Below are 21804 nucleotides of genomic sequence, written 5' to 3' on the forward strand. Positions count from 1 at the left end.
GTCGCGAAACAAGTGACAAAAAGCCTTCAGGGCGAGGAAGATCGCTTGAAGCTCCAGCAGAGTGATGTGACAAAGTCGGTCGGCACTCGACCAAAGACCCTGAGTGCGAAGACCGTCCAGATGAGCCCCCCAAGTGTAGGCCGACAAGTCCGTAGTCAGGACCTTCTGCGGAGTAGGAGCATGAAACAGAAAACCTCTGGAAAGATTGGAAGAGAGCATCCACCAATGGAGAGACTGCCTCAACAAAGGAGTCACGACAATGAGCCGAGAGACAGGGTCCCGATCCTGGTTCCATTGGGATGCTAGTGTCCATTGAGGAATACGGAGGTGAAGTCTAGCAAAAGGAATCACATAAACCGTGGAGGCCATGTGACCTAGGAGGACCATCATGAGCTGAGCCGGGGCTGAAGACAGATGGGCTACCCTCCGGCATAAGCGAACAAGGGCCTCCTGTCAAGGCCGAGGCAAGAAGGAGCGGAGACGAGCCATGTCCAGGACTGCTCCGATGAATTCCAGAGACTGGAACGGACAGAGCTGAGACTTGGGGAAGTTCACCTCGAAGCTGAGGCTCTGAAGGAGCAAGATGGTTTGATTCGTCGCTCGCAGAATTTCGTGGTGAGAAAACGCTTTGATCAACCAGTCGTCGAGGTAGGGAAACACCTGCAGGCCGCAGAGACGCAGGGCCGCAGCCACCACCACTAGACATTTCGTGAAGACCCTCAGAGAGGCCGCTAGGTCGAAGGGAAGAACATGATACTGGAGATGGAGATCCCCCACCCAGAATCTCAGATACTGGCGAGAGGCCGGGTGTATCGGAATGTGCGTGTACGCCTCCTTGAGATCCAGTGAGCACAGCCAGTCCCCTTCGTCCAAGAGGGGGTACAAAGTAGGAAGGGTGAGCATTCTGAACCGTTCCCTGACCAGAAACCTGTTCAGAGCGCGGAGGTCCAGGATTGGACACAGATCCCTCGTCTTCTTGGGTACCAGAAAGTACCAGAAATAAAATCCGGTGTTCCATTGGTCCGGGGGAACCTCCTCGACGCCCGAAGGCGAAGAAGGGCCTGAGCTTCCTGCAAAAGGAGAGGCAGCTGAGACTGAGCACGTACCTCCGGACCTGCCTCTCTTGGAGGCAGGTCCGGAGGTACGTGACTGAAGTGAAGGGAGTACCCCTCCCGGATGATGGAAAGCACCCAACTGTCAATGGTAATACCTACCCACTGGGCATAGAAATGATGGAGACGACCTCCTGATGGGAAGGGGGAAGGCTCCATGAGGAAGGGAGCCCGAAGGCTCAGACCGGAATTGTCAAAAAGACGGCCCAGTCTTCGCCGGAGCCAGCGGCTGGGCTTAGTTTGACGTTGCTGCTGTTGTTGAGGCCGCTTCAGGGGAGGCCGGGAGAACGCAGGAGTAGATTTCTGCGGATACTTCTGGAGAGGAATTTTGTATTGTCGACCGGGGGCCTTCGGTTTAAGTTTCACCAGAGAGGCAAAGGACCGTTCGTGGTCCAAGAGGCGCTTGGTGGCCACTTCGATAGATTCATTGAAGAGCTCATGACCCACACATGGGAGATTGGCAAGACGATCCTGTAGATTCAGATCCATATCCACAAGACGGAGCCAAGCGAGGCGACGCATGGTGACCACAAAGGCCGTGACTCTTGAGGACAACTTGAAAGCGTCGTAGGCCGACTGGAACATATAGAGGTGGAGCTGGGAGAAGGTCTCCTCGAGGAGGTGAAACTCTCGACGCCGAGAATCCGGAACGTCCTCTCGGAACGAGCAGAGGGTGTCCACACAGATTCGGAGGTAGGACGTGAAGAGAAAGTTATAGTTGAGGATACGATTCGCCATCATGGAGTTTTGGTAAAGATGGCGACCAAACTTTTTTTTTTTTTTTTCTATACCGTTCTCCTAGGTGAGTTCAGAACGGTTTACATGAATTTATTCAGGTACTCAAGCATTTTTCTTGTCCATCATACGGCCCTCTCGCCCCAGAGGGACAGCAGTGTAAACCTTAGAAGGTTTGGACTTCTTCAAGGAAGACTCAACCACCAAGAACTGATGAGAAAGCTGAGAACTCTCAAACCCCTTAACAGGAATCATCCGGTAACGGGACTCCAACTTGGAGGTAATGGCCGTGACCGCATAGGGGGTCTCCAGGTTCCGGAGAAAGGTTTGCCGGAAAACCTGGTGCCAAGGCAAGCGCAACGCCTCGTGGGGCAATTGATCAACACCCATCTCCTCCAGATATTCCTGGGTATAATGGGACTCAGACTGGAGGTCCAATTTCAAGGGCCTACCCATGTCAGGGATTAAACAAGTAAAGGAGGAGTGTCAAGAAAAAGACTCATCCTCCTGAGGAAACCCCGAGTGAGATCTGGGGGCAGCCGAGAAAGAGGGAGAAATTGCCCTCGAATAGTAAGCCGGGTCTTGGAGTCCCACGAATGGAAGACTGAAGAGGCTCTACTAAAGTGTCTGGGGGGCGTCGAGGAACGACCCTGTGCTAGGTGGGCCGGGGAAGACCCCGGGATGCGAGGAAGTAACTGGCGATGCCTCTGGGAAGACTGGGCAAAGGAAAAGTCCTCCACCGGTTTTGAAGAAGGCCCCTTAGAGGCCTCGATGGGGAACACAACCCCGAGTCCAACTCAAGGACAAGTGAGTGTCTAGAAGGTTTTGTGGGCGGAGACCTGCCCCAAAGGGGCGGAGAAGCCCAGGGCTTCTTAGGCGGGGCAAACCTCGACAAAGCAGTGGGAGAAAAACGACCCCCTGGTCTGGAACCCCGAAAAGTTATAGGTGACTTGGGGGATGAAGAATCACTCGAGGGAACCCAACGAGTCTTGCGGACAGGGCCTCGAGAAACGAGGGGACGCTCAGGCTGGTCAGACCAAGACTGGGTCGAGACCGAGGTCAGAGGCGTCAAAGTCGGGACCAGTTGGCTCACCACCAAGGAAAGCTGCGTGGTAAGTATAGCCTTAAACATGTCCTCGAACATAGGCACCGAGACCAAAGGTGCAGGCGTGCGCTCCTTCGGGGGCGACCTCAAGGAAGAGTATTCCCTACGTGAGGAGGCACGCTTAGAGTGATGTCTCGAAGATGCCGATGAGGCGGCACTGACATGAGAGTTGGAAGTAAGCTTCTTTGCCGGCACACCAGAGGAGGAAAGAGGAGACTTACCCGAGGCCGGAGTAACAGGAGGTGCCGAGGCCGGGGCCTTCGAGGCCGACGGGGACTTCGAGGTTGAGGACTTCGAGGCCGAAGCGCCCAACGAGGGCACCGAGGCCGAGCTCGAGGCCTGTCCTGCAGGATCCATGGGGCCAAAGAGTTGGAGAATCTTGGCCACTCTCTGACAAAGAGCCCGCAGTTGCAAAGACACACAACGGGGGCACGACTCAGCGCGGTTCTCTGCACCCAGGCACTCCACACACCAACAATGAGGGTTTGTGATGGAGATAACCCGGTTGCACTTAACATAGAAACATAGAACATGACGGCAGAAAAGGGCCACGGCCCATCTAGTCTGCCCACACTAATGGCCCACCCCCTAACTACCTCCATGAAGAGATCCCACATGCCAATCCCATCTTTTCTTAAAATCTGGCACGCTGCTTGCCTCAATTACCTGTTGTGGAAGATTATTCCAGCGTTCAACCACCCTTTCGGTGAAGAAATATTTTCTGGTGTCACCATGAAATTTCCCACCTTTGATTTTCAACGGATGCCCTCTTGTTGCCGTGGGTCCTTTAAGAAAAAAGAGATCCTCTTCCACCTCGATACGGCCTGTGACGTATTTGAACGTCTCGATCATGTCTCCCCTCTCTCTGCGTTCCTCGAGTGAGTACAGCTGCAGCTTACCCAGTCGTTCCTCATATGGGAGATCCTTGAGTCCTGAGACCATCCTGGTGGCCATTCGTTGAACCGACTCAACTCTCCGCACATCTTTTTGATAATGCGGCCTCCAGAATTGTACACAGTATTCCAGATGGGGTCTCACCATGGATCTGTACAACAGCATTATGACCTCGGGCTTACGGCTGACGAAACTTCTACAGATACAGCCCATGATTTGTCTAGCCCTGGATGAAGCTTCCTCCACTTGATTGGCAGTCTTCATGTCTTTGCTAATGATCACCCCCAAGTCACGTTCTGCTACAGTCCTTGCTAGGATCTCACCATTTAGGGTGTAAGTCCTGCATGAATTTTTGCCACCAAGGTGCATGACCTTGCATTTTTTGGCATTGAAACTTAGTTGACAAGTCTTTGACCAATGCTCCTGCAGGAGTAGGTCCTGCATCATACTGTCGGGCATTGAGCTTTTGTCGGGCACTGTGCTTTCATCTGTTGTGCGGTTGCCTACCATGTTGCATAGTTTAGCGTCATCGGCGAATAATGTAATTTTACCTCGAAGCCCCTCAGCCAAGTCTCTTGCGAAGATGTTAAATAGGATCGGGCCCAAGACCGAGCCCTGCTGCACTCCGCTGATCACCTCCGTCATATCGGAGAGGGTACCGTTTACCACTACCCTCTGAAGTCTACCTTTAAGCCAGTCCCTAACCCATGCGGTTAATGTTTCACCCAGTCCCATTGAACCCATTTTGCTCAATAACCTGCGGTGTGGGACGCTATCAAACGCTTTGCTGAAGTCCAAGTACACGACATTCAGGGACTTCCCTATATCCAGCTTTCTTGTTACCCAGTCAAAGAAGCTGATCAGATTTAATTGGCAGGACCTTCCCTTCGTAAAACCATGTTGATGGGGATCTCGTAGATTCTCCTCGTTCAGGATCGTATCCAATTGGTGTTTGATTAGTGTTTCCATAAATTTACTCACTATTGATGTGAGACTCACTGGTCTATAATTCTCAGCCTCCGTCCTGCATCCCTTTTTGTGGAGTGGAATGACGTTAGCCATTTTCCAATCCAACGGGACTCTTCCTGTACTTAGGGAAAGATTGAAGAGCGCGGATAACGGTTCCGCCAGGACATCACTCAACTCCCTGAGCACCCTGGGATGTAGTTTGTCCGGTCCCATAGCTTTGTTCACCTTGAGTCTTGATAGCTCCTCGTAGACACTGCTGGGCGTAAACTCAAAATTTTGAAACGGGTCTTCCAAGTTTTCCCTCGTTGGCAGCTGAGGGCCGAATCCCGGCACCTCGCAAGTGAAGATCGAGCAGAAGTATTCATTTAAAAGTTTGGCTTTGTTGGAGTCCGATTCTACATAGTTCCCGTCGGGTTTCCTAAGGCGTACTATCCCATCTGTGTTTCTTTTTCTGTCACTAATATACCGGAAGAAGGATTTATCGTCCTTCTTGATGATCTTCGCAAAGTTCTCCATTCGGAGTTTGACCTCCCTGACTGCCGTTTTGACCGCTTTTGACTTGGCCAGATAGTCTTCCTTGGATTCTCGCTTCCCTGATTGTTTGTAGATGATGAACGCTCTTTTCTTCTTTTTTATGAGGTCTGAGATCTCCGCAGAGAACCACTGTTGTCTATTGTTTCTTCGCCGTTTACTTACTGATTTGATGTAGCGGTTGGTTGCTTCGTGTAAGGTTGATTTCAGAGTTGACCACATTACCTCTACATTATCTGTTTCGGCATGGTTTTGCAGTGCCCGATGGACGAAATCTCCCATGCGTCGAAGTTTGTGCCCTTAAAGTTGAGGACCTTGGTTGATGTGCTTGACTTAGTGAAACCTTTCCTGAAGTTGAACCTTATCATGTTGTGGTCACTGGCCATTTTCAGTGCTGGAAGACAGAACATAGAAAAGGTAGTCCTATCTTTGCCACTTGTCTATGCAGATTGTCAGCAATGAATATCAGCTGGCACCCATGTAACGTCCAGCTTAGTAAAAGAGGGCCATAATTATTTGAAATGATGGATAATCTAGACTTCATTATATGTTAATATTTAAGTAAGTCGTCTGAATTTTTTCCATTGACTAAGTCCTGAAATCTTGCTTATGAAAGATACTGATGAATGCACCAAGTTGCCAAACAGTTTTAGCCAAGCTATGGCTCTGTTTTTTATTTCATGATTTTACTTTTGTGAATTGGCAGGTTACGCGATGACATGACTGTTTGTGTGGCAGACTTTGGCTTGTCTAAGAAGATTTACAGTGGGGATTATTATCGTCAGGGGCGCATAGCCAAGATGCCAGTGAAGTGGATTGCAATTGAGAGCCTTGCTGATCGAATCTACACTACCAAAAGTGATGTGGTACGTGATGGTGGGTGGGACAAACTATCCTCTGATGAACCTGTCACATACTTGTATTACCCAACATTATACTGAAAATGAGGATAGTATCAGTATATCAAGAACTGCTGTTTGGCAAATGTCCATTTTAATGTACTATATGAGGTAATAAAAGGAAATAAAACAAAACAAAAAAAGATGGTAAGATGATACATTTTTTATTGGACTAAATAAAATTTTGATTAGCTTTCAAATGTAAACCTTCTTTAGATCAGAAATGAGGAACTGATGATGTATTAGGAAATATATAAGCATTTCATGACAGTCTCATGGGGAAAGGTCGGAGTGGGTGGATGAGGGGGTGAGAAACTGGGAGAAAGCAGTATAATTTTATGGTTTATAATGTCTGGTGGTTGTCAAAATATTTTTTTATTTTTTTTTTCCAAATCTTTATTCATTTTAACATATACATCAAGTGTACATTAAAATATGAACACAACATATTACATTATCACTTGATAATTCCATAACAATATATAACTAAAAGTGGCATATGCCAGGGGTTACCTGGACTGTTCTTTGCGAGGACAAATTTGATTTTGCTCTTTCAAACTGTTGTTTTGCAAGAAATTTGTAGGGGGTTATCATAGCAAGCATTATTGTCTGTGAAACCTAGTTTTTTAGTGTTTATGCTTGATTTGTTTTCTTGATTATGTTGTTCATTGTGGTGGGCATTTTGGGCTTTAAGGGTAAGGGAGAGGGACGCTTGTATAAAGGGTTCGAGTTGCCTTCTGTGGGGGGGGTGACCTTACTTCTTCTCTCTGACTACCCAGTTCTTGGGTATGTCGGGGTTGGATAGACAGAAGGGGGGGATGGAAGGGTGGGGGGATGGGGGGAGGGAGAAGGGGGATCATTCACGGAAAGATAGTTCTATTGTCCTAGGCTCATGGAATGTCAATGGCTTAAATAACCCAGGGAAACGTAGTATTGTTTTTCGTGAATTGTACAGGCTAAAGTGGGATATCTGTTTACTGCAAGAAACTCATTTAAGACCAAGGGACGAGCGGTTACTGCATACTCACCATTATGATCAATTGTGGACTCATCGGGCTCGAGGCACACAGCGGGTGGGGGGTTTGGCTATTTTGGTCCGTAAGGGGGTGAGGCTGGAGGTGGATGAAGTCTTTAAAGATGGGGAGGGGCGATGTTTAGCTATTAGGGGTCGGATCCAGGGCAAAGTGATTACTATTATTAATATATATGGGCCTAACACAGATCAATCTCATTACTATTCTGGTCTTACTGAAGGCCTGAATGCCTTTGTAAAGGGTGCTATCTTTTGTGGAGGGGATTTTAATGTGTGCCCCGATCTCTCTTTGGATCATTCCAGGGGGGGACGAGTGGCTCTTCGACATCACAGTAAGGCCTTGGTTAGGTTTATGCACCAGTTGGGATTAGTGGATTGTTGGAGATTACCCCATGGTACCCAGAGGAATTATTCTCATTTCGCTCATGCTACCCAGACTAACACGAGAATAGATGGTATTTGGGCACATAGAAACCTATGGGGTGGGATTCAAGAGGCGGAGCTTGGTAACATCCAGATTTCCGATCACGCTCCTGTCTGGGTGGTATGCAAGGGACTTAGGATACAATCAGGTAGAAGATTTTGGCGTTTAAATGAATCTCTTTTAGGGGATCCTATTATATTGCAAGAAGTGAGGGATTCTATTGTGGAATATCTACATATGAATGATAATGGGGAAGTAGGAGATGGGATACTTTGGGATGCTTTGAAAGCTGTAATTAGGGGTATTTTTGTTAAATAGGGGGCCCGTAAAAAACGAGACAGAGCTAGGCGCTCTTTGGGCTTGCGTGAACGATTGCTGGAATTAGAAACACAGCATAAGTCTGACCCTCGACCCAGGGTCTATGCGGAATTGAGTAAAGCACGGTTGGAACTACATCAACTACAACTTGAGGATTTAGCTTTTAGGAAGATGCAATTGAAACAGGCTATGTTTGAGAATGGAAATCGGTCTAGCGCTATGCTAGCCCGTTATCTACGGGCTCGTAGGGTTTCTACTACTATACAGAGCATTCATGGTACTGATGGGGACAGGTATAGGACTGATAAGGATATACAAAAACAATTTGTAACATTTTTTGCAGCGTTATATCGTGGGGACACCCCGAATAATGGTCCTGAGATCACAGACTTTTTAGACATGGTCCCGTTGCCTAGGCTATCGGTTTTGGAACAAGAGGGGTTGGATCTTCCAATAACGGAGGGGGAAGTGGCAGGGGTCATAAGGGGTTTAAAAGGGGGTAAATCTCCGGGTTGGATGGACTGTCGAATGTGTTCTACAAGACCTTTAGAGAGTAGATTGTTTCCTTGTTGGTGCGGGTTGGTAATGGGGTGCGAGGTGGGGGTTCTCTGCCATCTACCATGGGAGAGGCAGGGATTACGGTCTTGTTGAAGCCGGGAAAGGATTCGGAGCAGTGTGGAGCATATCGTCCCATCTCATTATTAAATGTAGATGCTAAAATTTTGGCAAAAGTGTTGGCTTTGAGATTGGGACGGGTGTTACCGGGACTTGTCCATGTTGATCAAGCTGGATTTATCCAGAGGTGTCAAGTGGGAGATAATATTCGTAGAACTTTACATTTGATTTGGGAGGCACAGCAACATCATAGTAAAATGGTTTTACTGTCCATTGACGCTGAAAAGGCATTTGATCAAGTAAGTTGGGAATTTTTATGGGCAGTAATGGAACGGATGGGAATAAGGGGAATGTTTGAGAGGTGGATACGGAATTTTTATTCGGAACCCAGGGCTTGTATTAAAATTAATGGGTTTTATACAGATTTCTTTACTATTACTAGAGGGACCAGACAGGGTTGTCCACTTTCCCCTTTACTTTTTGCTTTGTATTTAGAACCCTTGGCTTGTTATATTTGGGAACTGGGGTCAGTTCAGGGAATCCAATTTGGGGGACGGGAACATAAATTAGCGCTATTTGCGGATGATATTCTTTTTTATGTGACAGACCCGGAGGCTACTTTTCCTGAGCTCCTGGAGGTGTTTAGGAAATTTAGAGGTTTGTCTGGCTTTACAATCAACATGGACAAGTCCGAGTTTTTGAATATTTCCTTGAAGGAGGGGGAGGCACAGAGGTTGGTGGATACCTTCCCGGTGCGGCGAGTAAGAGGTCATCTTCATTATTTAGGTATTTTGATTCCAACTGATTTATCGCATCTTTATGACCTTAATTACTCTAGGATAGTACGCTTAGTGCGGATGGATATGCAAACTTGGAAGGGTTTGTGGTTGTCCTGGTGGGGGCGTATAGCAGTTATCAAAATGAATATCTTACCCCGTTTATTATTTTTATTTCAAACACTTCCCATAGAGGTGCCTAAGGGACTTTTGAATATATTGCATAAGGAATTTCGCTTTTTTATTTGGCAGGGGAAACACCCCAGGTTGAGTCAACAGGTGCTTTGGTCTGCTCGGGAAGATGGGGGTAGGGCGGTGCCAAATTTGCACTGGTATTATGAAGCGGCACAACTTCGCTTTATTTTGGATTGGAGGATTGCGGTATTTAAGCCCGGGGTTCAAATAGAACAAAGCTATGTTCCTCATTGTACTCTGAATTCTTGGTTGTGGACCTCCTCTTCGGTTTCAGAGCGATTACAGGGACAAAGGAATCCATTTTTTTGTCATCTGGTAAGGATTTGGGGATCTCTGTGTCATAGGGAGAAGAGCGGTAGAGGAGTTTCTACTCTTGCTCCTATTAAGGAGGAACCGCGGTTTATTGCAGGAATGGATAGGGGGGCTTTTCGGAGATGGGAATCTATGGGTGTTATTACATTCCGGGATGTACTTATTGGGGGATGCTTACCTACTTTTGATGCGTTAGTGACTAGGAAACCTGGGTTGGGGGGCGAATTTTTTGCATATATGCAGTTGAGACATTTTATGATTTCGGAAGGTTGGGATAAGGGGAATCCTCAGGGATCTGAATCTTTGGAAAATTTATGGGTTCTATTGAGTAGAATACCGAGACCGATTTCCATTCTCTATAAATTTTTGCGAGGTAGGGAGGTGATTTCCCTTCCTTTCCGGCTACAATGGGAACGGGACCTCCGGCTCCACTTTTCTGCGGACGATTGGTCCCGTATTTGTACTGAGGTACAGAGAGCATCTCATTGTATATTAGTCCAAGAAAATGCTTATAAAATCTTAACACGCTGGAAATTTCACTCCTGAACGGTTGCATATTATGTACCCTCAGGTTTCAGATTCTTGCTGGAGATGTAGTAAGGGTCCTGGCTCTTTCCTGCATATTTGGTGGGAGTGTGGGATGATTCAGAAATTTTGGGTATCTGTTACCTGCTTTTTGACATTGTGGATCCAGGACCCGATACAGCTTTTACCTCAAGTGTGTCTGCTCGGGTTGCATAATGTTAGAGATGCTCCTTGGCAGACAAAACTGGTTCGAATGGGATTGGCAGCGGCCAAATGTTTGATAGCACTGTATTGGAAGAAGCTAGTTGCTCCGCCAGAGGAGGAGTGGTTAGAAAAATTGTGAAAACTTGCCCAGATGGAATGTGTAGCTGCTAAGCACTATGGTTATTATGAATACCAGAGGCGGACTTGGGACAAAATATTTCATTGCATTTGATCCTTTCTTTCTGTTGGGTGGGAGGTTGGGTTGGGGGGGAGGGGCGGGGTGGTTATTTGGGAGTCTCTTTGAAGGAACAACGAAGGGACTTCCTTATGGTGTTTCTTTTGTTGGTACTGTTTTATTTTATGTTGGGTGGCGGGATTGGGGTATAATAGCGCTGTGTTTATTCTGTATGCTATATTGAGTGGATGTAATATTACTGAATGGTGTCCTTGTGGTGATTATATTGTTTTATTTTCATTATAAAATTCTAATAAAAATTGAATAATTAAAAAAAAAACCCACAATATATAACTAAAAGATTTATATCCCACCCCCATCTCATAACTATACATGAATAATATAATTCCTATGTATATTAATCAATTAAATTATGCACATATATATTAAATTATCATAACCCACCCATCCCCCCATCCCCCCATTCTTTCAATTATCATATAAGGAAAAAGAATAATAAATTAACATTAATCATTATGATAATTTATTATTGGCCTTCACACATCTTTAAATCTATTAAAATGACCATTTTGTATTGCAAGTAAACGTTCCATTTTGTACAGATGACACACTGAGTTCCACCAGAAGCTGTAATTTAGTCTAGAACAATTTTTCCAATTGTCAAAATATTTTATCATTTTAACTTCAAAGGTTTTACATTCCTGGATGGGGTTTTTTTTCTATGTATTACCTTAAAAAGTAGAGAGCTGCACGGGAACGGGGACGACGGGAATCCCGCGGGACCCGCGGGTTCCCCCTTCGGGTCACGGGGATCCCGTGGGGACGCCCCTAGGGTCCCGGGGATCCCGTGGGGACGCCTCCGAGGGTCGCGGGGTTCCTGCGGGGCTGGATGTACTCAGTCGCGCAGCTCTTCTCCCTACCTTCTCTGCTTGCAGAACAGAGCCGAACGGAAGTCTTCCCGACGTCAGCGCTGACGTCGGGAAGACTTCCGTTTGGCTCTGTGCTGCAGGCAGTGCAGGTAAGGAGGAGAGTTGCCTCGCGGTTCGAGTGGCTACCAAGGGAGGGGGCGGTCCGCCCCGCCACACCCCGCCCCGGTTGCAGCACAGCCGGCCAGGTCCCCTTACTTTTGTGGCACTTCCCCGACCGACCGACAACAGCCCCGGTCCGACAATCCTCCCTGCCCTGTAGCCGCGAATCTAAATTATCTTCTTACAGCAGCTGTAATAAGGTAATTTAGATTCGCAGTTAAGGGCAGGGAGGTTTGTCGGACCGGGGCTGTTGTCAGTCGGTCGGGGAAGTGCCACAAAAGTAAGGGGACCTGGCCGGCTGTGCTGCACCCGGGGCGGTAGAGAAGGAGTGTGGAGAAGGACGCTGAAAGGCCATGGGGAAGACTGGTGGAGGGGGGGAAGGACTCTGAAAGCACTTGAAGACAGAGGAGGGAGAAGGACGCTGAAAGGCCATGGGAAGGGTGGGCGGGGGGGGAAGGACTCTGAAAGCACTTGTGGAAGACAGAGAGATGAGAAGGATGCTGAAAGCACATGGGGAAGACAAAGGGGTGGAGAAGGACGCTGAAAGGACATGGGGAAGACGGGGGGGGGGGTGGAGAAGGACGTTGAAAGGCCATGGGGAAGACAGAGAGGGAGAAGGATGCTGAAAGGACATGGGGAAGCAGAGGGGGGAGAAGGACACTGAAAGCACATGTGTAAGACAGAGGGGGGAGAAGGACGCTGACAGGACATGGGGAAGATGGGGGGAGAAGGACGCTGAAAGGAAATGGGGAAGAGAGAGTAGGGAGAAGACGCTGGCAGGGAAGAAGACAGATGCCAGACTATGGGGGAGCGGAGAGAAGAAGATGGGTGCCAGACCAATTTGGAAGGGGAAAGAAAGGGAGAGGCACAGTAACAGAGCAAATGGAAGATGCAGAAGGAAGAGAGACAGTGGATGGAAGGAATTGAATGAGAACATGAGGAAAGCAGAAATCAGGCAACAAAGGTAGGAAAAGAATTATATTTCTTTTTTTTATTTTGCTTCAGGATAAAGTAGTATATTAGTTGTGTTGATAAAAATTTATAAACATTAGAGGCTCTGGTAGAAACCCGTTTGCAAAGTATGTATTCTTCCCAATTAATATTTTCAAATTAATAGTCTTTTTGCTTATTTGTAAATGGGTTTCTACCAGAGCCTTTAATTCAGTAGCATAATTAAATGAAATAACTATTTCTGAAGTTTATAGGGACGGGCAGGGACGGAGGGGATTCCTCGCGGGGACGGGTGGGGACGGAGGGGATTCCTCGCGGGGACGGGTGGGGACGGAGGGATTCCTCACGGGGACGGGTGGGGACGGGTGGGACTTTGGCGGGGACGGGTGGGGACGGGTGGGATTTCTGTCCCCGCGCAACTCTCTATTAAAAAGTAGACTAACACGGTTACCCATAACCCACTTTACCCATAATCTTCTATTTGTAGATTTTCTTTCTGGGGATACTTAGGGCCTCCTTTATAAAGCTGCCCAACTCCCGCCCTCGACACGCCTCCTGAAATGCTCCGTTTAGCTTTGGACATTGAGCAGCACTATGATGGCCTAGGTCGTTTAGAAATACGTCCAAAACCCGTTTTTATTTTCTGCGCTTGGACGTTTCTGAGAAATGTTCGTCCAAGTGCCGACGTAGGCCGGTTTATGGACATTTTTCTCTTTCGATTATGAGCCCCATAATATATATGACCTTTTTTTTTTTTTTTAAATGGTCTTAGTGCACCTTTATTCTGGTCTTTCCCATGTGCTAAGACCATTTTTACTGCAGCTATAAAAAATGCCATTTTCCTGTTTTGGGGGGGATTTTTGCATTATGGGTCATGCACTAATGTTGCTAATGGCATGTATCCATTTTGTTATATTACCACATATTACTTACCCCCACCCATTTTGTATGCGGTAAGAGCTCCTGCAGTAGCCGTGCACTGATCAGTTAGCATGCCGTAATGTAAATGTGCTAAACTGGTTAGCTCAGGGATGTCACTGTCCATCCCTAACAAGCTCCCTGAAAAGAAATTTGAAAAATGTTTTAGTGAGCTTGTCTTGTGGTATCCCATTTTTTTGCTGTGTTAGCGCTCTGAGTGAAGGACACAAGAGAATCCAGAGTAGGAAAAGTAGTAGTTTTGCAGTGTTTTAAGGGGAGTTTTATGGACCAAGATATTTAGCATCACAGGCCTTACACTGTAGAACAATCTACCATGCAGTCCACAAGAGATTTAAAAAAAAAAGAAAAAGATTTACCATCATATTGGCTAGCACATGTGATTTTGAAGCATTGCTGAGCTATTTAGTAGATATGAAATCATTTTCAGAAGATATTCACACATTTTAATGACTTTACTATGTGCTCCAACACGGTAAAATAATCATATGGATTTCTGATGAAGTGACCCACTATAAAATAGTCATATGAATCATATTTAAATCATTTGACCCACTGTTGAAAAAAGCTTGGACAACCCCGACATTTTCAGTTCTGGAGTTTAACTATAGAAATTTTGGAAGCTGAACTTATCTTATGAAAGTGTATTTATCTCATCTAGATATATCCTATTAGTTTTCCTTTTATTCTTTTTGTAGTGGGCATTTGGTATAACAGCTTGGGAAATAGTGACCAGGGGAATGACGCCCTACCCAGGAGTGCAGAACCATGAAATTTATGACTACCTTCTTCAGGGTCAAAGGCTTAAACAACCTGCAGATTGCTTGGATGAGCTGTAAGTATTTTATTATTTCATACCTTAGCTTCTTCCACCAGTGGCGTAGTAAGGGCAAGGGGCACCCGGGGCAGTAGCACCCCTCCCCTGCCGCATGTGCACCCCGTTGCCTTCTACCGTACCTTTTTGGCACTCTTTTTTATGTCACTTCCTAGGTGTGGATCCCGGAAGTGATGTCGGAGACAGCACCAAAAAGGTACAGGGGAAGGAAAAAGTGTGAGAGGAAGAGGGGTGCCATTGCACCCTTAGGAAGACCGTGCCCGGGGCAGACCGCACCCCTTTACTAAACCACTGTCTTCTACCATTCCCTCAAGTTTAAGATAGAGGTAATATCCTCTCTCATTATTTGCAAATAGTACAGTTCCCAAAAATATTGGTGAACCATGAAATCACAAATATTGAGTCTATGGGAAAATAGAGGTTAGGTTCCAGCAGTACATGTTGTGCCTCAAAATTGCAGAAAGTGAACAGTGGATCCTATTGAGAAAATAGGGTTAGGTTCCTACATGGGACAACACTGTAGATGCTTGTAATTCATTCTCTGGACACTTCGGGGCCATATCTGGAAGTGAATGCCAGACGCGAAGTGAAAATGAAAGCAAGGAAAGCTGGGGTATTTTAAAAGCAGGTCCACGAATACACAAACACAGTGGTGTGAATGGGGAATATTGGTCACAATAGATGCAACCACACATATGTGTGAATAACGAGAATGGACTGTATATTTTGACTTTTTATAATTTTTAAAGCTCTGCATTGTAGACTTAGGGGTCCTTTTACTAAAAGACTTAAAGCAGCATTCTCAAAAGTATAATGCCGTCGCTAAACTATTTTCCGGTGGTTTTGCCTGTACACAGTTTAGTGGCGGATTATAAAAAGGGATTATCTCTGTCTTTAGCAAGGTTTCTAGCAGTCTCCGACACTGATATGCAAATGGCTCATCAACATTGAAATGAGCCCTTTGGTAGATTCTTAAAAAATGCAGAGCCATTTTCAAAAAGCGGCATCAGCTTTTGGCGACAAAAAAAGCGACTGGACCACCTTTTGGTGGAACTCACCATGCTTATATAAGAGATACGAGCAGTATATTTTTTAAAAACTTTATCCTCTTTCTTCCGAATCTAGTTGCCGTATATGGTCTCCCATTGACACATACTTGAATGAAACTCAAACAATCTCTCGAACGGACATTCAATTTGGATATACAGTGGAACCTTGGTTTACAAGCATATTTCGTTCCAGAAGTATGCTCGTAAACCAAAGTGCTCGTATATCAAAGCGAGTTTTCCCATAGGAAGTAAGGGAAACTCGCTTGATTGGTTCCTCCCTCGAGACCACTGGTGCTGCTCCACCTCACCCCACTACATCCCAAAAAGATCCCTCACCCTTGAGGCCACTGGCGCGCTGCCACCCCCCCTGAGAACCGACATTGCGCCTGTGATCGCCCCCCTACCCCTGATAACCGGCATTGCTCCCCCCACACCTGCTTGCGAACGCCCCCCCACCCCTGATAACTGGCATTGCTCCCCCCACACCTGCTTGCGAACGCCCCCCCCCATGAACCAGCATCGCCTGCCTGCCCAAACACAAACCCTTACCCCAATCTGGAACCGTCACGCAGCACGAACCCACAGGACTTGCTGGTGCCTGAAGATCCTGCCTCTTGCCTGGGCTGGGCCTTGAGCATCTGCTCATGCTCAAGGCCTTCTGGCTCCTGGAGCAGGATGATTTACAACGAACGTGAACTATAAAAGACTCTAGAATCAAACCTGCCAAACACCAATACAGTGATTATTATCAGCTGTTACTATAAGTTAAAATTTGGGGCAAAATTGTGCTCTCGGTGGGACATATAGAAAGAAAGTATAACAAACCTAGTAACATTAAGAATCAACATATCATCTGGCGTCTTGGAGTGTCAAAAGAGTAGAGGCAACTTGACCCAGTGTCGTAAAAGTAATAAGCATAAAAAACTTCCAGTTGTTTAAGTTTGGAATGTTGGCAGTGGAAGAGTTATAAATGTGTGTGTCAGCAGAGAGCTTTGGTAGCTTTCTTGTGTTACAGAATCCAGGAACCTATTATTCTTTCCTGAGGCAAATGGTGTAGCCAGCAGGGAGCTTCAGGAGCTTGGACTCGGACCACCTCCAAAATAATAGCAGCTAAAACATGACTGTACAAAAGGAAGTGGGAACGGACAATGAACACTCCACTGAAGATCCGCTGATGTTAATCCAACTTTTTTATTTCATTAAAGGACACAAGCAGAAGCTGTGGACCCGACACAGCACTGTGTTTCGGCGTCTGAGGAACGCCTGCATCAGGGGTCACTGGCATATATGTTCACAGATCTGGGGTAAAACAAAGCTCGGTCCAACTAACATGCCAGAGTAACCAAAATCACTGAAAAGCTTTGTTTTATCCCAGATCTGTCATCTGTGAACATATATGCCACAGTGACCCCTAATGCAGGCGTTCCTCAGATGTCGAAACACAGTGCTGTGTCGGGTCCACAGCGTCTGCTTGTGAACTTTTATGAAATAAACAAGTTGGTTTTACATCAGTGATCTTCAGTGGAGTGTTCATTATCCATTCCCACTTCCTTTTGTACTGTTTTATACCCATGGTTCTCTGTCCTGTTGGACTTTTTGGTTTTTACTTAGCTAAAACATGACTGGCATGGAAATCCTGAGTGGGATGGGTGAATGCAAATCGTTTACTCTTTCAAAAGACATTAAGAGTGGGGGAAATGCCATGAAATTGCATAGTAGTAAAATTAAAGCAAATGGGAGAAAATATTTTTTCATCAGTACATAGTTATACTCTGGAAGTCATTGCCAATGGAGCAGGATACAGTAGCTCACAAACATGGGCCTATGCTTCAAGGCTTTTGTCAGTGTTTCATCTACATTCACTCCTCCATATCCACGGGTTCGGAACTCTCAACTTTGGTTATTCGCGGTTTTCATCTGGGTGACCCACCCCGTCTTTTGGACCTCTCCACTTATTTTCTTTTTAAAATTTGGTGGTCTAGCAGTGAAGCAGGGCAGGAGCAATCTTCCTGTGCTCTGCTCTGTGCAGAACTGGGAACAGAAATGACTGCCATGAGTTCCCATGGTCTCACGGGGACTCACAGCAGCCATTTATGTCCCCAGCTCTGCATGGGGCAGGAACGTAGGAAGATAGCTCCTGCCCCGCTTCACCGCTAGACCACCAGGCTTTAAAAAGTAAGTACAGTGGAGAGGTCCGGGAGGCGGGGTGGGTCAGAGTCAGTCTTAAAGTTATTTGCAATTTTTCCATATTTGCGGGCCAGCTCTGCCCCTAACCTCCATGAACATGGAGGGAAAAGTATACTTAGGACGGGAGGGGAACAGGTAGGGTAGCAGCAGCAGGATGGGGGGGAAATGCTGGAAACAAGGTAGGAAGAAGAGATGCTAAAGAGGGAGAGAGGGAGGGAAAGAAAGAAAATTGGGATTCTGGCCATCTGGTAGGAGGGGAAGAAGAGGGGGTAGAGCCTTGATCCATTTCAGGGGAGGGGAATGGGGTGGGGGGACAGCTGAAGGTTGCCCTTGGGTCAAGCCCTATTTGGCATACATATAAGTTTCATTTTGTGTTAGGTAGAAACATAAGCATCGCCATACTGGGACAAGCTTGAACATTCATCAAGCCCAGTGTCCTTTTTTCCAATAGTGGCCAAATACTTGGCAAGATCACAAAAGAATAAAACAGATTATCCCAGGACAAGCAGGTAGCATATTCTCACACATGGGTGACATCACCAACGGAGCCTCGGTACGAACCACTTCAAAAGTACATCGCCACTTTAAAGCTTTAGAAAGTTTGCGATAGCCCGCACCGCGCATGCACGAGTGCCTTCCCGCCTGACGCAGGATGCGTGTCTCCTCAGTTTTTTCATTTCTGCAGAGCTAAGAAGATGCGTTTTAACAGTCGTTAAACTTTTTCTTGCCTTCCCACTCTCGCGGCTTTCTGACTTTTAGTCAGTCTTTCCCTTTTTTTATTGGTGTTGCTTTCTTCTTCAAAAAAGAAAGCACTCTTTTAAATTTAGCTTGTATTCAAGTTTGACTCGGTGGGGCTTACTTGTTCACTTCAGCCTCCACCTTTGCTGGGCTGCTGTTTCCCCTCCATGTCAGGCTACTGACTGAGTTTCTTCAAGTGATGCTGTGTTCCCGTTTCTTTCATTCTTTTGAAGCCCCTGTGCCGTCTTCAATTTTGCAGAAGAAGAAAAGGATCTTTATTTTTCTTCAGCAAAGGACTTTGTCATCCTGGAAAATCCAGCGATGTCAACTCTGGTGTCATTGTCTTCCTTGGACTTTTTCAACAAAGACTACTTGATGTCGCTATCAGCTTTGGTGCCGATATCGACACCAGCAGTACCGCCTGCCTCCAGTAGATGGGGATGGTATGCTAAACTCCCCACCCAGCAATTTATCTGATGCACCTGCTCTCTGACATAAGCCAAATGGTTAGCTCCATAGCTAAGATTTCACTGTCATACACACTATTGGATTAGGAAAAGACTATATATAGCAGGGGTAGGGAACTCCGGTCCTCGAGATCCGTATTCCAGTCAGGTTTTCAGGATTTCCCCAATGAATATGCATTGAAAGCAGTGCATGCAAATAGATCTCATGCATATTCATTGGGGAAATCCTGAAAACCCGAGTGGACTATGGCTCTTGAGGACCGGAGTTCCCTACCCCTGGTATATAGGATTACAAGGGAAGAATGGCTGAGCCCCATAAATGTTCAGGCTGTTTATATTTTTTGCTTAACTTGTATGTTCTTGAATTCATTGTCCCTCTCAGAGACTTGTTAAGGTTTTAACTACATTACTGTTTCTTTATTAATTTAACTTCATCTGAGCAGATCAGACACCTGGTTTCCCTATATCCCTCTTTCTCCTGCCTTCTTCTGTAGGGCTCTTGCCAGCTTTGATATGAACTGAAGGGGGCAGAAGAAACCATGGAGAAGGAGGAGGAGTTTAAAAACTGTGATTTATATCTTCTGCAATATGCTTGCGAGCACAGATAGGGATGGTATGCTGAACCATAAGGTTATCCTATCTGCTGGAAAAAATATTATCAATTTAAGAACCTAAACTCTTTTTAACAGCCTACTAAACTGAAATTCATATATTTACAGGTATGAAATTATGTACGCTTGCTGGAGAGCAGATCCAGTTGATCGACCCACCTTCACAGAATTAAAGCTTCATCTGGAGAAGTTGTTGGGTAGCTTGTCAGATATAAAAAATAAGGATAATGTCATATACATGAACACAAACCTGCTGGAGGACAGTGCGGATTTCCTAGAACAGTTAAACTTCACTAATGTTGATATGAGCTTGGACCCAAAATATATGATTGACTCATGTTGTTTCAAGCCAAATAAAACTACTGTCACAGTTGATGTCCATGAAAGCAATAATAGTGAAGACAGATATGTCATTAAGGGGGCTGGCGATGAGCAGCCAGGTACATGTGAACAGGTAAATGTTCCATTGCTGCCAGCCAGAGCTGAACAGAATGGGGCCACCTGGTCTCAGAGTAATATGACGCCTGTGGGAAATATGCTGAACGAGGAGTTTCCCTATGCAGATGATTCTTGTGAGGAGTCTGAAATAATGCTATGACATGGGAACTGAAAAATACTGTGGTCCTGCGAACCAGATGCCCCAAATTCAGCAATATATCAAGAAATGGATGGAAAAAGAAATTCAGCAAAACCAATAACTGCTTTAGAGAAGCTGTATGAATTGTACACTAATTTTGTACCACATTGGAATGGCTGTATCACAGTGCCTCCTTCTGCGGGGTACTGCATTTTTCTTTGTTAAAAATGGGAGCTAAATTAGCTAGATTGTTTTTCAGCCTCAGGATCATTCAGGTGTTCCAGAATGTTCTAGTTGAACACTTGAGATTTTGCAAGTTGCGAATACTTATAGTTTAAATGGAGCTTTTATAAAGCAACACAGTACTATATAGCTAGTGACATCATCTAGGCTGAACACATTAAAGATGGTAAATGAAACAATGGTAGTCCAAACTGTACAGTAACTTTCTGTTTTTCTGGGCACTGAATGGCTTTAACAGTGCTGATTTAGTATTATGTTCCAGTATCAGCTATCTTACCATTCTGTTAAGAATTCTTGAATTCATATGAGAAATTCACCACATCTCCATCAGTGTGTGTCTTGGTTGCTAATTATATGTTGACCATCATTTACCACTCTTTTTTTGCACTGTTATAAGCAAAATAAGGTGTAGAGCATGAAGATTATCTTGAATAGACCACTTGCTACTGATTAAGTTCTAAACTATATAGTTGTATTTTTTTTACTTCTTAATTAGGTGCACAAAAATTGCACCTTGCCAAGTAGGTTGCTGTTGGTATTGCGGATTCTTGACATCTTCTAAGAACTTTGTGGATCAAGAGAGAGAATTTGCAAGGATTTTGTTCAGCAGTGTATATATAAAATTGATTTCAATGTTCTGTAAAACTAAGAGGGTGGTCTTGGTTTTTTATTAAAATGCTGGAAGTTTTTGCTTATGTAAGTATTTTTAAGGAGACAAATTCAGATGGGCATATTGCATAGTGAAGTGGCCCATAAAAATGGCTCCTAGAAAAGGAAAGCAGTGTATACTGGGACAGACCAAAGGTCCATCAAGCCCAGTAACCCGCTTCCAACAGTACCAGCCCAGGTCACAAGTATGTGGCAAGCTCCCAAAGAGTAAAACATATTTTATGCTGCTTATTCTAGGAATAAGCAGTGTATTTCCCCAAGTTCGTCTTAATAATGGTTTATGGTCCTTTTTTTTTTTTTTTTTTTTAAGGAAATTATCCAAACCTTTTTTTTTTAACTCTGCTAAGCTAACTGCTTTTATATTATTCCCTGGCAACAAACTGCAGAGTTTAATTACACATTGCGTGAAGAAATATTTCTCCGGTAGCTTCATTGCATGCTCCCTAGTTCTAGTATTTTGGAAAGAATAAACAAGTGATTCACATCTACCCATTCCACTCCACTCGGTATTTTATAGACCTCTATCATATCTCCCCTGAGCTATCTCGTCTCTTCTCCAAGTTGAAGAGCCTTAGATGTTTAGCTTTTCCTCATAGGGAAGTCATCCCATCCATTTTATCATTTTTGTGGCCCTTTTCTAAATTCTACCACATCTTTTTTTAGATGAGAC

The 21804-nt window shown here is 45.4% G+C and overlaps 1 protein-coding gene across 2 annotated transcripts in view; it reads left to right on the forward strand.

The window, feature by feature from the left end:
* Positions 1-21160, forward strand: part of MERTK (MER proto-oncogene, tyrosine kinase) — a 226077-nt gene extending 204917 nt beyond the window's left edge. For both annotated transcript variants that reach the window (XM_033936512.1, XM_033936513.1), the window contains 3 exons: positions 6053-6212; positions 14457-14593; positions 19754-21160. In XM_033936512.1, the coding sequence (XP_033792403.1) occupies positions 6053-6212; positions 14457-14593; positions 19754-20243 (787 nt within the window). In that variant the 3' untranslated portion in view covers positions 20244-21160. The remainder of the gene's footprint in view (positions 1-6052; positions 6213-14456; positions 14594-19753) is intronic.
* The last annotated feature ends 644 nt before the right edge of the window (positions 21161-21804 follow it).

The sequence above is a fragment of the Geotrypetes seraphini genome, chromosome 3, assembly GCF_902459505.1.
Source record: "Geotrypetes seraphini chromosome 3, aGeoSer1.1, whole genome shotgun sequence".
NCBI classification, from domain to species: Eukaryota; Metazoa; Chordata; class Amphibia; order Gymnophiona; family Dermophiidae; genus Geotrypetes; species Geotrypetes seraphini.